At 46.1% G+C, this 12872-nt stretch overlaps 1 protein-coding gene across 2 annotated transcripts in view; it reads right to left on the reverse strand.

The window, feature by feature from the left end:
* Positions 1-7762: 7762 nt before the first annotated feature.
* SRPX2 (sushi repeat containing protein X-linked 2) overlaps positions 7763-12872 on the reverse strand; it is a 411391-nt gene continuing 406281 nt past the window's right edge. For both annotated transcript variants that reach the window (XM_069212794.1, XM_069212786.1), the window contains exon 11: positions 7763-9093. In XM_069212794.1, coding sequence (XP_069068895.1) covers positions 8913-9093 — 181 coding nt within the window. In that variant the 3' untranslated portion in view covers positions 7763-8912. The remainder of the gene's footprint in view (positions 9094-12872) is intronic.

The raw sequence follows: 12872 nt of genomic DNA on the forward strand, positions 1-12872 counted from the left end.
AGTACATCTCCCACGTCAATACTAAGTATCCATGGTCGGTGCATGATGCCTTTGTCCTGAGGAATAGCACCATCCCAAATGTGATGGCTCAACTACAGAGGCACAGGGTGTGGCTAATAGGTGAGCCCTGGTTCCCACACAGTATATGTTGGTGTATGCCTATGGTGTTGGCCATATAGGATAGTGTGTGGCTAAATGTTGTCCCTCAATATTTGCAGGTGACTCTGGTTACTCAAACCAATCATGGCTCCTGACCCCTGTGAGGAATGCCAGGACAAGGGCAGAAGAACGTTATAATGAGGCACATGGGCGAACCAGATGGATACTTGAAAGGACCTTTGGCCTCCTGAAGGCCAGGTTCAGGTGCCTCCATCTAACAGGTGGATCCCTGTGCTACTCACCCAAGAAGGTCTGTCAGATAGTAGTGGCATGCTGTATGTTGTACAACCTGGCCCTCAGACGGCATGTACCTTTTCTGCAGGAGGAGGAGACTGGAGATGCCCCTGTGGCAGCAGTGGACCCTGAGGATAGTGAGGATGAGGAGGCAGAGGATGAGGATGTGGGCAACAGAATACCTGTGATACGTCAGTACTTCCAATGACACACAGGTGAGACAGTGCAACTTTACATTTCTATGGTTATTGTATTCTGCGTGGCATTGCCATGCTGGCATTACCCACTACTTTGCCCTACTTACTGTTACCTCTGGATATTCATTTTGCAGATGTTGGTGATATGATACATTCTCCTGGTGTGATCACAACAGCTAGCTACAGGTCATTAGTTCTACGCTAATTCTATGTACAGTTCGTTTGTAATGGTTGTAGCTGTTTCAATCAATATAAATTTGCAATACATGAAATACTAGTAGTTAAGTTTTGTCCAAGGGTGTTTATTGTAGTGCGAAAATATAGAGGGGAAAGTACAATGGAATGGGGTGATGATGGAGGAAAGTCCAGGGTATTGTTCCAGTCTGTTTGTAGCACAGGTGCATTGTCCATGGGGACATAGGAAGAGGAGCAATGGCAGTTCAAGGCAGACAAGGTGACTGAGTGGGACAAGAGGGACAGTCAGGAGAGTCTTATTTCCTGGCGCCGGTCTTGGCAAGTGTCTCTGGCTTCTGTATGGTTCGCAGGGAATGTTTGCGGGGTGGTTCACCTTCTGCAGGGGGAGGGGTGCTGGTGGCCTGTTGGTCCTGTGGTAGGGCCTCCTGGCCACTAGCAGCAGCAGAAGTGGAGGGCTGTTCAGATGACTGGCTAGTAGTAGGGGCCCACTGGTGTGACACTGCCACCCTCATGATGTTGGCTATGTCTGCCAGCACCCCTGTTATGGAGACCAGGGTGGTGGTAATGGCCTGCAAGTCTTCACTGATCCCCTGATACTGTCCCTCCTGTAGCCACCTGTTCTCCTGCACATTGTCTAGGATCTGGCCCATCGTGTCCTGGGAATGTTGGTAAGCTCCCAGGATCTCAGAGAGTGCCTCCTAGAGAGTTGGTTCCCTGGTCCTGTCCTCCTCCTGCTGCACAGCAGTACTCCCAATGTCCCTGTTGGTCTGTGCCTCTGCCCCCTGAATGGTGTGCCCACTGACCCCAGGTCCCTGATTGTCTTGTGCATGAGGCGTGGCCTGGGGTCCCTGTACAGGTGGGCAAACTGCTGATTGACGTGTCCTGGGGACAGAGGTGTGGGTACGCTGGATGGGTGCTGTGGTGTTGGTTCCTGATGGGGAGGCTTTGTGGTGGTCTGTGACTGGGCTTGGGTGACAGACTGTCCAGTGGTCCCTGTTGGACCAGGAAGATCGTCCAGATCCTGAAATCCAGAGTTACTGTCATCGTGGTGGGCCTCTTCAGTTGGGGGACTGGATAGTGGTGGCACCTCCTCTCCAGTGACATTGGCTGGGGTACCTGTGTAGATGTAAATGATGTATTATGCTTCAGGTGTCTGACATGTGTACTTCTGTAGCTTCCCCTCTATGGTTGTTGTTCTCCTGTCAACTTTTGCTTGCGTATGTTGGTGTATAGTGGTTATGATAGTTTCCCTATGCTGTGCATGCTTTGGTGATGAGTGTCCATGCAGAGCTGGGAGGGGTGTCCATGCATTGGTACAGCATGCAGGGCTTGGCATTGGGTTTAGTGTGATGTGATGGTGGAGTGTGTGGGATGGAGTGGAGTGATGGAAGTGAGGGTGTAGGTGTGTGATGGCATGCAGGTATGCGGGTGATAATTGTTAAAAGTTGACTAAACTGTGTCCAGTCCTCCGCCAACTCTGACGAGTCCCTCAAGTTGCAGTATTGCCAGTACCTGCTCCTTCTATGCTGTGAGTTGTGGGGCGGAGGTGGGGGTCCACCGCCAGTCCTCTGTATAATGAGCTGGTGTCTTGCTCGTATGGAATGTACCTTCCCCTGTAGGTGGTTCCACCTCTTCCTGATGTCATCCCTTGTTCTTGGGTGCTGTCCCACAGCATTAACCATGTTCAAGATTCTCCGCCATAGCTCCATCTTCCTTGCTATAGATATTTGCTGCACCTGTGCTCCAAATAGCTGTGGCTCTACCCTGACTATTTCCTCCACCATGACCCTTAACTCCTCCTCAGTGAAGCGGGGGTGCCTTTGTGGTGCCATGGATGTTATGTGATGTGTGTTGATGAGGGTGTGTTGGGTAATGTGTTGGGGTGTATGATGTGGAGTGCGTGAGGGGTGTATGGGTGTGAGTGGTGTGTGTGTCTAGTTGTCACAGTGGTCTTGTTGTCAGTCTTGTGGCAATGATTTGTATTCGTAAAGGGTTGTGGGTAATGTGGGTGTTTGTTTTATAGTGGTGTGGGTGAGGTGTGTGTATGAGTGTCAGGTGTGTGTTGTTTGAATTGGCCAATGAATTGTTTTGTCTGTGGGTGTCCATTGTGTGCGCGGCGCTTTGTACTGCCAATGGTTTGCCGCTGTTGAATGTCTGCTCTGGTGATTCGTGGGTCATAATGTGATGAGCGTTGTTCTGTTGGCGTAACGGTGTGGGTTTTGGGTCCGCCATTTTTTCACTGACCTTTGGTCTGGCGGATTTGTGTATGTGGCTGTATTCTGTCAGATTGGTGTGTGTCATAATATGGTGAACGGATATTCACCAGCGCGGCTGTAAGTTGGTGGCTGTCAGCACAGCAGTAAGCAGCATTTACCGCCAATGTCATAATGAGGGCCATTGTGTTTTGCCAGATGGAAGTGAGGTGCTTTCCTTCCCATGTTTAGGTGTGAAGCTGGATGAAAACGAGACAATCGGGTAATACCACCCAGAGAAAGCTGTAATTGAGAAGCAAGTATTTCCTCAAACTTTTTTGCCAAAACCAGTACCCAAAAGCAAGAGAAGGAGCCAGTTCAGCACAAGAATTGCAGCATATTCAGCATTGGGGTAAACCTTTCAAAGGATGTAAACAGGTATGAACACAGTAGCCTCCCTTTGAGGATTTCACCTGCAACTGACCTCTATTTGATGTTCTAACATAGGGTCATTACTGCTGATGCACAGCGTTTTGGAAAATATGCCTTGTCAGCAGAAGTCTTAGACTTGCCCTAAAAAGTTGGACATGCTTCACATTCTTGGAGAACCAGTGTAACTAAGTCTTCAAGCGATCTCTGTATTGTCACTGACAAAGTTTTTTAGGAGGTAGTTCTTGCAACCCTCTCCCCTTCCTAGATCTCCACAAGTGACCTTCCTGTACACAGAGCACTCAAATGGTCAATGCCCAAGTCACCATTCCTGTGTCTTGACCAACAGCTTTAAATACTCCTCTGTGGCCTGCACTACTGTTGACAAAAAATTAGCACATTGAATTATGGAGAGCAAATTACCCCGTGCTCACTGTCAGTGTATAACCGCTTCAACACAATTTAAACCTCTCTGTCCACTAAGTAGGTAACCACAATATCTTCTAAAGTAGGGGTATTTGATCTGAGAGGTTGTACAGTATATGATTCAATGGAAGGTACTGAAAAATTCCTGATCAGGCATACTCATGCGCCATGACGTGGTATGTTAATGGCCTCTCCCAATATTTCCTTGACTAGAGAAGCAGGTACATGATTACAGTGGTTCTTGTGTATTTGAGGCTTGAAATTGTCATTGTCATAGAAAGGTCACCCCCTTCCAGTGAGGTGCTGCTTCTTCACAAAACAGTCCAGACAGTGCGGTGCTATCCAATGGCGATAGCAGGCAGCTGCCTAAGAGTACCATCATAATGGGACAACAGGCTGCAAAAAAATACCTCAAATATGGCCATCTTCTAGGGCAGGAGAAAAATTGCAAAACATAATTTAGCCTGGAGTTCTGAAAGTCCTTGCTTCAGAGGTGGTTCCAGATTCATGCTGAGGAAGCCCAGTAAAGGAGTCTGGTCAATCGTCTGAAAGCACTCTTCTTGGTGTCTCCTTCTGCGAAAGACTGAGCCCTCATCATAGCTTTTGAAGCCTCATTGTCTTTTTCAACCAACAGTAATTTTACTATGTCTCACAGCTGCTCGTTTGACAATGGAGAGGTCATAGGGAAGTGTTGGAAATGGCCCTTCTGCAGGGTTATCCCCAGACTTTTTGCCTTCCTCCTTCTCTTTTTCTGACCTCATTTTTGCTGGTTTTTAGACTCTGCACACTTTACCACTGCTAACCAGTGCTAAAGTGCATATGCTCTCTCCCTTTAAACATGGAAACATTGGATCATACCCAATTGGACTATTTAATTTACCTATAAGTCCCTAGTGAGGTGCACTGTATATGCCCAGGGCCTGTAGATTAAATGCTGCTAGTGGGCCTACAGCACTGGCTGTGCCACCCACTTTAGTAGCCCCTTTACCTTGTCTCAGGCCTGCCATTGCAAGGCCTGTGTGTGCAGTTTCACTGTCACTTCGACTTGGCATTTAAAAGTACTTGCCAAGCCTAAAACTCCCCTTTTTCTACATATAAGTCACCCCTAATGTGTGCCCTAGGTAACCCCTAGATCAGGGTGCTGTGTAGGTAAAAGGCAGGACAGGTACCTTTGTAGTTTACATTCCTGGTAGTGTACAACTCCTAAATTGTTTTTTACACTACTGTGAGGCCTGCTCCCTTCATAGGCTAGCATTGGGTCTGCCCTCATACATTGTTGAGGTGGTAGCTGCTGATCTGAAAGGAGTAGGAAGGTCATATTTAGTATGGCCAGAATGGTAATACAAAATCCTGCTGACTGGTGAAGTTGGATTTAATATTACATTTTAGAAATGCCACTTTTAGAAAGTGAGCATTTCTCTGCACTTAAATCTTTCTGTGCCTTACAATCCACGTCTGGCTGGGTTTAGTTGACAGCTCCTCGTGCATTCACTCAGACACACCACAAACACAGGGTACTCAGCCTCACTTGCATACATCTGCATTTTGAATGGGTCTTCCTGGGCTGGGAGGGTGGAGGGCCTGCTCTCACACAAAGGACTGTCACACCCCCTACTGGGACCCTGGCAGACAGGATTGAACTGAAAGGGGACCTGGTGCACTTCTAAGCCACTCTTTGAAGTCCCCCCCACTTCAAATGCACATTTGGGTATAAAACATGGTCTCTGCCCTACCACCTCAGACACTTCCTGGAGAAGAAACCTGAACCAGAACCTGCACCCTGACAAGAAATACTGCCTGGCTGCCTAAAGGACTCACCTGACTGCTTTCTACAAAGGACTGCTGCCTTGCTGTTGACCTGCTGTCTTGCTGCTCTCTTGCTTTGCTGCAGAAGAGCTCTCCAAGGGCTTGGATGGAGCTTGCCTCCTGTTCCATGAAGTTTTAGGACCAAAAAGACTTCTCTCTCACAACTGGACTCCTTGTGCGGCGACAAATTTGATGCACAGCTTGTTCCGCTGTGAAAAATTCACCGCACGCTGAACCGGAACGACGCCGCTCGACTTCGCAAGGAAAAGATCTACCCAGCGCCTGCGGTGCGACCGTAACTTTGACTCACGGCCCGCCTGGACAACGCCACCCGACTTCCAGTGGGGAAATCGACGCAGCACCTGCCGTGAGGGAGAAATTTCCACACATCACCCACCGGAACAACGCACAGCTAGTCAACAAGCCCAGGATTCCATGCACAGACCATGGGGCGTCTGAAAACCCCGTGACCCAAAGAGGAGACCCATCCGTGCACCAGAAATCGGCGCAACGTCTTCCCCGTGTGATAAATAACTACGCAAGTCTGTGTGTGAAGGGGCGAAACCGACGCACACACAATTTCCCACGCATCTCCTCCTCTGCAGCCCTTTGCAGAGATTTTTCACTCCAACCAGGTACTTTGTGCTTGAAAGAGACTTTGTTTGCTTTTTAAAGACTTAAGACACTTTATATCACTTTCCAGTTATATCTTTACAATTTCTTATTGTATCTTTTATCGTTTTGACCTGCAAATATCCAGATAAAATATTATATATTTTTCTAAACACTGTGTGGTGTATTTTTGTGGTGCTATCTTGTGTTATTGTATGATTTATTGGTCAAATACTTTACACATTGCCTTCTAAGTTAAGCCTGACTGCTCAGTGCCAAGCTACCAGAGGGTGGGCACAGGACAATTTGGATTGTGTGTGACTTACCCTCACTAGAGTTATGGTCCTTGCTTGGACAGGGGGTAACCTGACTGCCAACCAAACACCCCATTTCTAACAGGAAGCAATTGTGTTTCCTTTACTCATGTCTACCCCACTTACTTTCCTTAACCCTGTACTCAAAAACTGTATTAGAGTAGGCAGAGGGCTCTCTGTTCCTCGTAGAGCTGTGCTTCCTAAGCAATGATTGACGAGTCTTTGAGCCTCAGACAAGAAATACGCTAGACAGGAACCCAGGTTACAGTTCTGTTTCAATATCTACATAAAAGATATATTCTATGGGGACCCTAACCTTCTCCCATAAGCAGTTTGACCTGGGCCCTGAATCAATGGAGCACCGTTCACTCACTCACCATCACCAATCCCTCCAACAGGACAAGACTCTCTCAGATTCATTTTATTTTCTTTAAGATGAGGAATCTAGCCATGCCATAGAACAGGTAAACTCTCTCAAGAAGACATACAAAAACTAAGAAAGCTTATGAAAACGTTGCCACTTTAGATCTACTCCCAAGTCAGGGGGCTTAGGTGGCACTTGGTTGACATTTGATTGCAAACTTCGGTTTGATAGGGCTACACAATGTATGACTGATTACCTCAATTACTTAAGGACTGGAATAAGAGAGGGGGTTGAAAAGATAAGAATTACCTCTCACTATCCACAGGTAAACTGAGAAGGCACAGTGAGTACACACCTGTACTTAGGCACACACACACACCTCTAACAGGCTCTTCATATTAACTTCCTAGGACAGACTCACTATGGGCGCCTATAGTGCAAGATATCATTTGTGATTACAGTCTGTGTGAGCTGTGAGTATGCTGCAGTTCAACTTAAGGAAGCCTATCTTCTCCCTGCTTGTTCTGCTTCGTAGCTGCATACAGGCTGTCACGCAGCCAGCTCATCCACCTTATATGTCAATAAGCTGTTTATATAGCAGAAGGGCATTAATCTAGAAACAATAATTGTTACTGTGATCACCTTTCAGTCTAAACCACATACGCAGAAGTGCAACCCTCAATGAGGGTACAATCTCAGTCTCAGAGAAGGGCCCCTCAGCGCCTTTTTCTGATGTTCAGTGGGTTATTAACTCAAGTTACTGCTGAATATTGTGTAACAAGCGAGGATTACTTTGCAGATCTGCATTTCCATTAAAAACCATCACGTTTTTTCAAATGTGTCCTACTGAAAACGTGCACCCTGTGGTTGTTTATTTCACAAAAACCAAAGTTGGACCAAATAATTGAACATCAACATATAGCAATGCTGTTTCCACTTTGTAATAGGAGCGTGAACTATTACTAACATATATTTCACGTGATAAAATAAAAATAAAATCACATCTTTAAATAAATGTATACTCTAATACAGGCCAAGCAACAGTTTGAAGTTCAAATTCACTAGATTCATAACTCCATCAGTACAGCAAACAATCACCTTCTTTCTCTTCACTTCTGGGCCTAAGAAACGACCAAGGCCATTGAATGCTCTGCACTCAAGTATTAAAATCACTTGAACTCAAAATAAAGAAACACTTTTCAAAGAACAACATCTTTTCTGATTAGTGTAGCACATAGAGTATTTACCAATTCATTTACCTATCTGCTGCCACTAAGTTAGTTAACAATGTTGGTATAAATATCAATAGTGTGGAAGAGATCGATGATGTCATGCTTCGGTATGAATGTCAACAGTGACGTCAGTTTATAACAGGGTAATAAAATATTTAGGTCAATTTTTGACATCAGTATATGAATATAATACTATAATCTCCATACTTCCACAAGAATATAAAGTCAACAAATAAAGGAGTGAGATGTGTAGTAATGTTAGGCCATATCCCCACAGGCTTATTATGTATGTGGATTACCTGCATTACTGATAAAGACAGACCTTAGCATGTTATATCTAAGCTCACTGACCCTGTGTAGTTATTGCAACTTCCAAACCTTATCAATTAAACAGTAACGCTCTACACTGACGAACGCTCAGAGACTCATTTGTAAAATGCCTCTCCTAAAGATCAAACAATAAATCCATTAATAAAATCGGACATTGAACACTCCAGATCATCCCGGTAACCTCAATATTTTTTCTCAAGGTTTGAGTTGACCAGTGGCGCTATTTCTTTTTATCTTCCAGGAAAAGTAGATCTGGATCTGAGAGTCTTAGTATGGAAACTGAAGTGGCTTGTTGTCCATTACCGATTCATACAACCTTGCAGAATAATGACATAGTAGCTGATATGGTATGGATTAATTGTCTAGTGACCTTAAATGTAGGACTTTGGGCATTTGTCCTGGCATCAACTTATCCTTAGTGACTATTCACAAGTGTCTGGTCTTGAAGCACGCTGGGCAACCTCCTCGCGACTTAGCAGGTAGGTATCAATGTATGTGAAGATCTCATCAGCGGTCACTGGTTCCACGTAGCGCTCGCAGTCCACCCCATACTTGTTTATCAGAACCACGCTAAAGTAGGATCGAGTGATCTTCATCATCTGCCTGCAAGAGACAGAAAAATGGGATGTAGTACAACAACATGAACTGTGTATGGTACAGAACAGCCGCTTAAAGCGTGCAAACAACGTGTGCGGGTAAAATGCACGCAGCACAAACTTTACTTTTGTTGATAGAACCTTTGGTTACGTCAGAACTACGAAGAGTGCACTTGTAATGCCAGTAACATAGAAGTATGTTTTCATTTTGCCAAAATACACAACACACAGACCGGTGCGTCTCAATATTTGAACTCCGATATATACTCTGCAAACATACTCATCCCTTTGCAAATAAGTTTTATTCTTTGTTTCTAGTCATGTGAGGTCTGTGAAATGTCAACCTTGTTGAAAAGAGCACAGACACTAATTCAACTTTCCAGATGAAGGACAGCGGAAAAAGCAGTAGAAACTTAAATGGTGCTATCTGGGTAAAATATTGACTTAAACATGCAAACATTTATTATGAAAAGTTAATTTTAAATAATTTATTATAATAGTGTACTCATTATAATCGCGTTGGTGAAATATATAAATAACGAGATGATCCTGTTTTGAATCACAGGTCCCAACCTTATTGGTGCATTTTCTATAATTCTTATAACTATTCAGAAATGTAATTTAAAAATACCTTTGGAAGTGAGGATGTATTTAAAAAGTTTATTTGTAATCGCACATTTTGTACCAATGATTGTAGGAGGCTGTCCTGGCTTATAGTGGGTACCTTGTGGTACTTACACCCTGTGCCAGGTCCAGTTATCCCTTATTAGTAGAATGGAGGTGTTTCTAGCAGCTTAGGCTCATAGAAGGTAGGTATGTCAAAGCTTAGCCTGAACTAGGAGACATGCAAAGCTCCTACCATACCACTTATATCATATAGCACAATATCATAAGAAAACACAATACACAGAGTTACTAAAAATAAAGGTACTTTATTTTTATGACAATATGCCACAAGTATCTCAGTGAGTACCCTCAGTTATAAGGTAAGTAATATACACAAGTTATATGTACACAAACCCAAAACAGGTAAGTAATAGTAAGAAAAGTAATGCAAACAGTGTAGAATTACAATAGGATGAAATAGGTGAACATAGGTCTAGGGGCAACACAAACCATATACTCCAAAAGTGGAATGCAAATCACGAATGGACCCCAGACCTATGGGAGCTTGTAGATGGTCGCTGGGACTGTAAGAAAATAGTTAGGGTGTTCAAGATACCCCACCACAAGACCCTGAAAAGTAGGAGTAAAGTACCCCTACTACCTCAATAGGACACAATAGTTGTGATAGGGGGATTCTGCCAGAATCACAAACACCAGCAAAGCACTGAAGACGGATTCCTGGACCTGAGGACCTGCAAGGCAAGGGGACCAAGTTCAAGAGTCGTGATAGTGTCCACGGGGGGCAGGAGCCCAGGAAACCCCGGATGAAGGTGCAAGAAGGCTGCCTCTGGATGGAAGAAGCTTAGGATTCTGCAACAACGAAGAGAGCTAGGAACTTCTCCTTTAGACTGAAGATGTCCCACGGCGTACTGGAGGTTGCAGAAGTGTTTCCACGCAGAAATACCGCAAACAAGCCTTGCTAGCTGCAAGGGTCGTGGTAGAGGTTTTTGGGTGCTGCTGGGGACCAGGAAAGACCAGGATGTCGCCCCTTGGAAGAGGAGACAACAGGGGCGCTCAGCAACTCAAAGAGCCCCCACAAAAGTAGGCAGCACCTGCAGAAGTACCAGAGCAGGCACTTAGAAGATTTGTGAACCGTAGCTGGCTCAGAGTCACAAAGGAGGGTCACACGACGTCGGAGTCCAACTCAGAGGGTTGAGCACTGCAGGACGGAGTGCTGGGTGGCCAGGCTTGGCTGTGCACAAAGGAATCCTTGGAGAAGTGCACAGAAGCCGGAGCAGTTGTAAATCACGCAGTAAACAGGTTTGCAGTCTAGTGTGGGGTGGCAAGGACTTACCTCCACCGAACTTGGACTGAAGGATCACTGGACTGTGAGGGTCACTTGGATATAGCTCCTGTGTTCCAGGGACCACGCTCATCAGGATGAGAGGGGACCCAGAGGACCAGTGATTCAGTCTTTTGGTGCCTGCGTTAGCAGGGGGAAGATTCGTCGACCCACAGGAGATTTCTTCTTGGCTTCCAGTGCAGGGTGAAGGCAGACAGCCCCCAGAGCCTGCACCACCAGGAAACAGTCGAGAAAGCCGGCAGGATGAGGTGCTACAATGTTGCTGGTAGTCGTCTTGCTACTTTGTTGCGGTTTTGCAGGCGTCCTGGAGCAGTCAGCGGTCGATCCTTGGCAGAAGTCAAAGAGGGAAGTGCAGAGGAACTCTGGTGAGCTCTTGCATTCGTTATCTGAAGAATACTCCAGAGGAGAGACCCTAAATAGCCAGAAAAAGAGGTTTGGCTACCAAGAAAGGTAAGAGCCTATCAGAGGGGGTCTCTGACGTCATCTGCTGGCACTGGCCACTCAGAGCAGTCCAGTGTGCCCCCAACACCTCTGTTTCCAAGATGGCAGAGGTCTGGGACACACTGGAGGAGCTCTGGGCACCTCCCCTGGGAGGTACTGGTCAGGGGAGTGGTCACTCCCCTTTCCTTTGTCCAGTTTCACGCCAGAGGAGGGCTGGGGGATCCCTGAACCGGTGTAGACTGGCTTATGCAGAGATGGGCACCATCTGTGCCCATCAAAGCATTTCCAGAGGCTGGGGGAGGCTACTCCTCCCTAGCCCTTCACACCTATTTCCAAAGGAAATCATTTTTTCTGCCTTCCTGGGCCGGGGCTGCCCAGACTCCAGGAGGGCAGAATCCTGTCTGAGGGGTTGGCAGCAGCAGCAGCTGCAGTGGAAACCACGGAAAGGCAGTTTGGCAGTACCCGGGTTCTGTGTTAGAGACCCGGGGGATCATGGAATTGTCCCCCCAATACCAGAATGGTATTGGGGGGACAATTCCATGATCTTAGACATGTTACGTGGCCATGTTCGGAGTTACCATTATGGCGCTATACATAGGTAATGACCTATGTATAGTGCACACGTGTAATGCTGTCCCCGCACTCACAAAGTCTGGGGAATTTGCCCTGAACGATGTGGCGGCACCTTGGCTAGTGCCAGGGTGCCCACACACTAAGTAACTTGGCACCCAACCTTCACCAAGTGAGGGTTAGAAAAATGTCTCTGAAATAATGTGGACGTTATTTCACTCAGGCTGCAGTGGCAGGCCTGTGTAAAAATTGCCTGAGCTCCCTATGGGTGGCAAAAGAAATGCTGCACCCCATAGGGATCTCCTCGAACCCCAATACCCTGGGTACCTAAGTACCATATACAAGGGAATTACATGGGTGTACCAGTGTGCCAATGAGAATTGGTAAATTTAGTCACTAGCCTGCAGTGACAAATTTAGAAAGCTAGAAAGCCGAGAGAGCATAAATACTGAGGTTCTGGTTAGAAGAGCCTCAGTGATACAGTTAGGCACCACACAGGGAACACATATAGGCCACAAACTTATGAGCACTGGGGTCCTGGCTAGTAGGATCCCAGTGGCACATAACAAACACACTGACAACATAGGGTTTTCACTATGAGCATTAGGCCCTGGCTAGCAGGATCCCAGTGAGACAGTGAAAACACCCTGATATATACTCACAAACAGGCCAAAAGGGGGGTAACAAGGCTAGAAAGAGGCTACCTTCCTACAATGATGCCTTGTAGTCACCTTTTTGCAGCATGTTTGTATGAGGGATGGTAGCACTGCAGAACATCTTGGGTCTAGGAAAGCTGGATGTACAGA

Source organism: Pleurodeles waltl, chromosome 2_1 (genome assembly GCF_031143425.1).
Source record: "Pleurodeles waltl isolate 20211129_DDA chromosome 2_1, aPleWal1.hap1.20221129, whole genome shotgun sequence".
NCBI classification, from domain to species: domain Eukaryota; kingdom Metazoa; phylum Chordata; class Amphibia; order Caudata; family Salamandridae; genus Pleurodeles; species Pleurodeles waltl.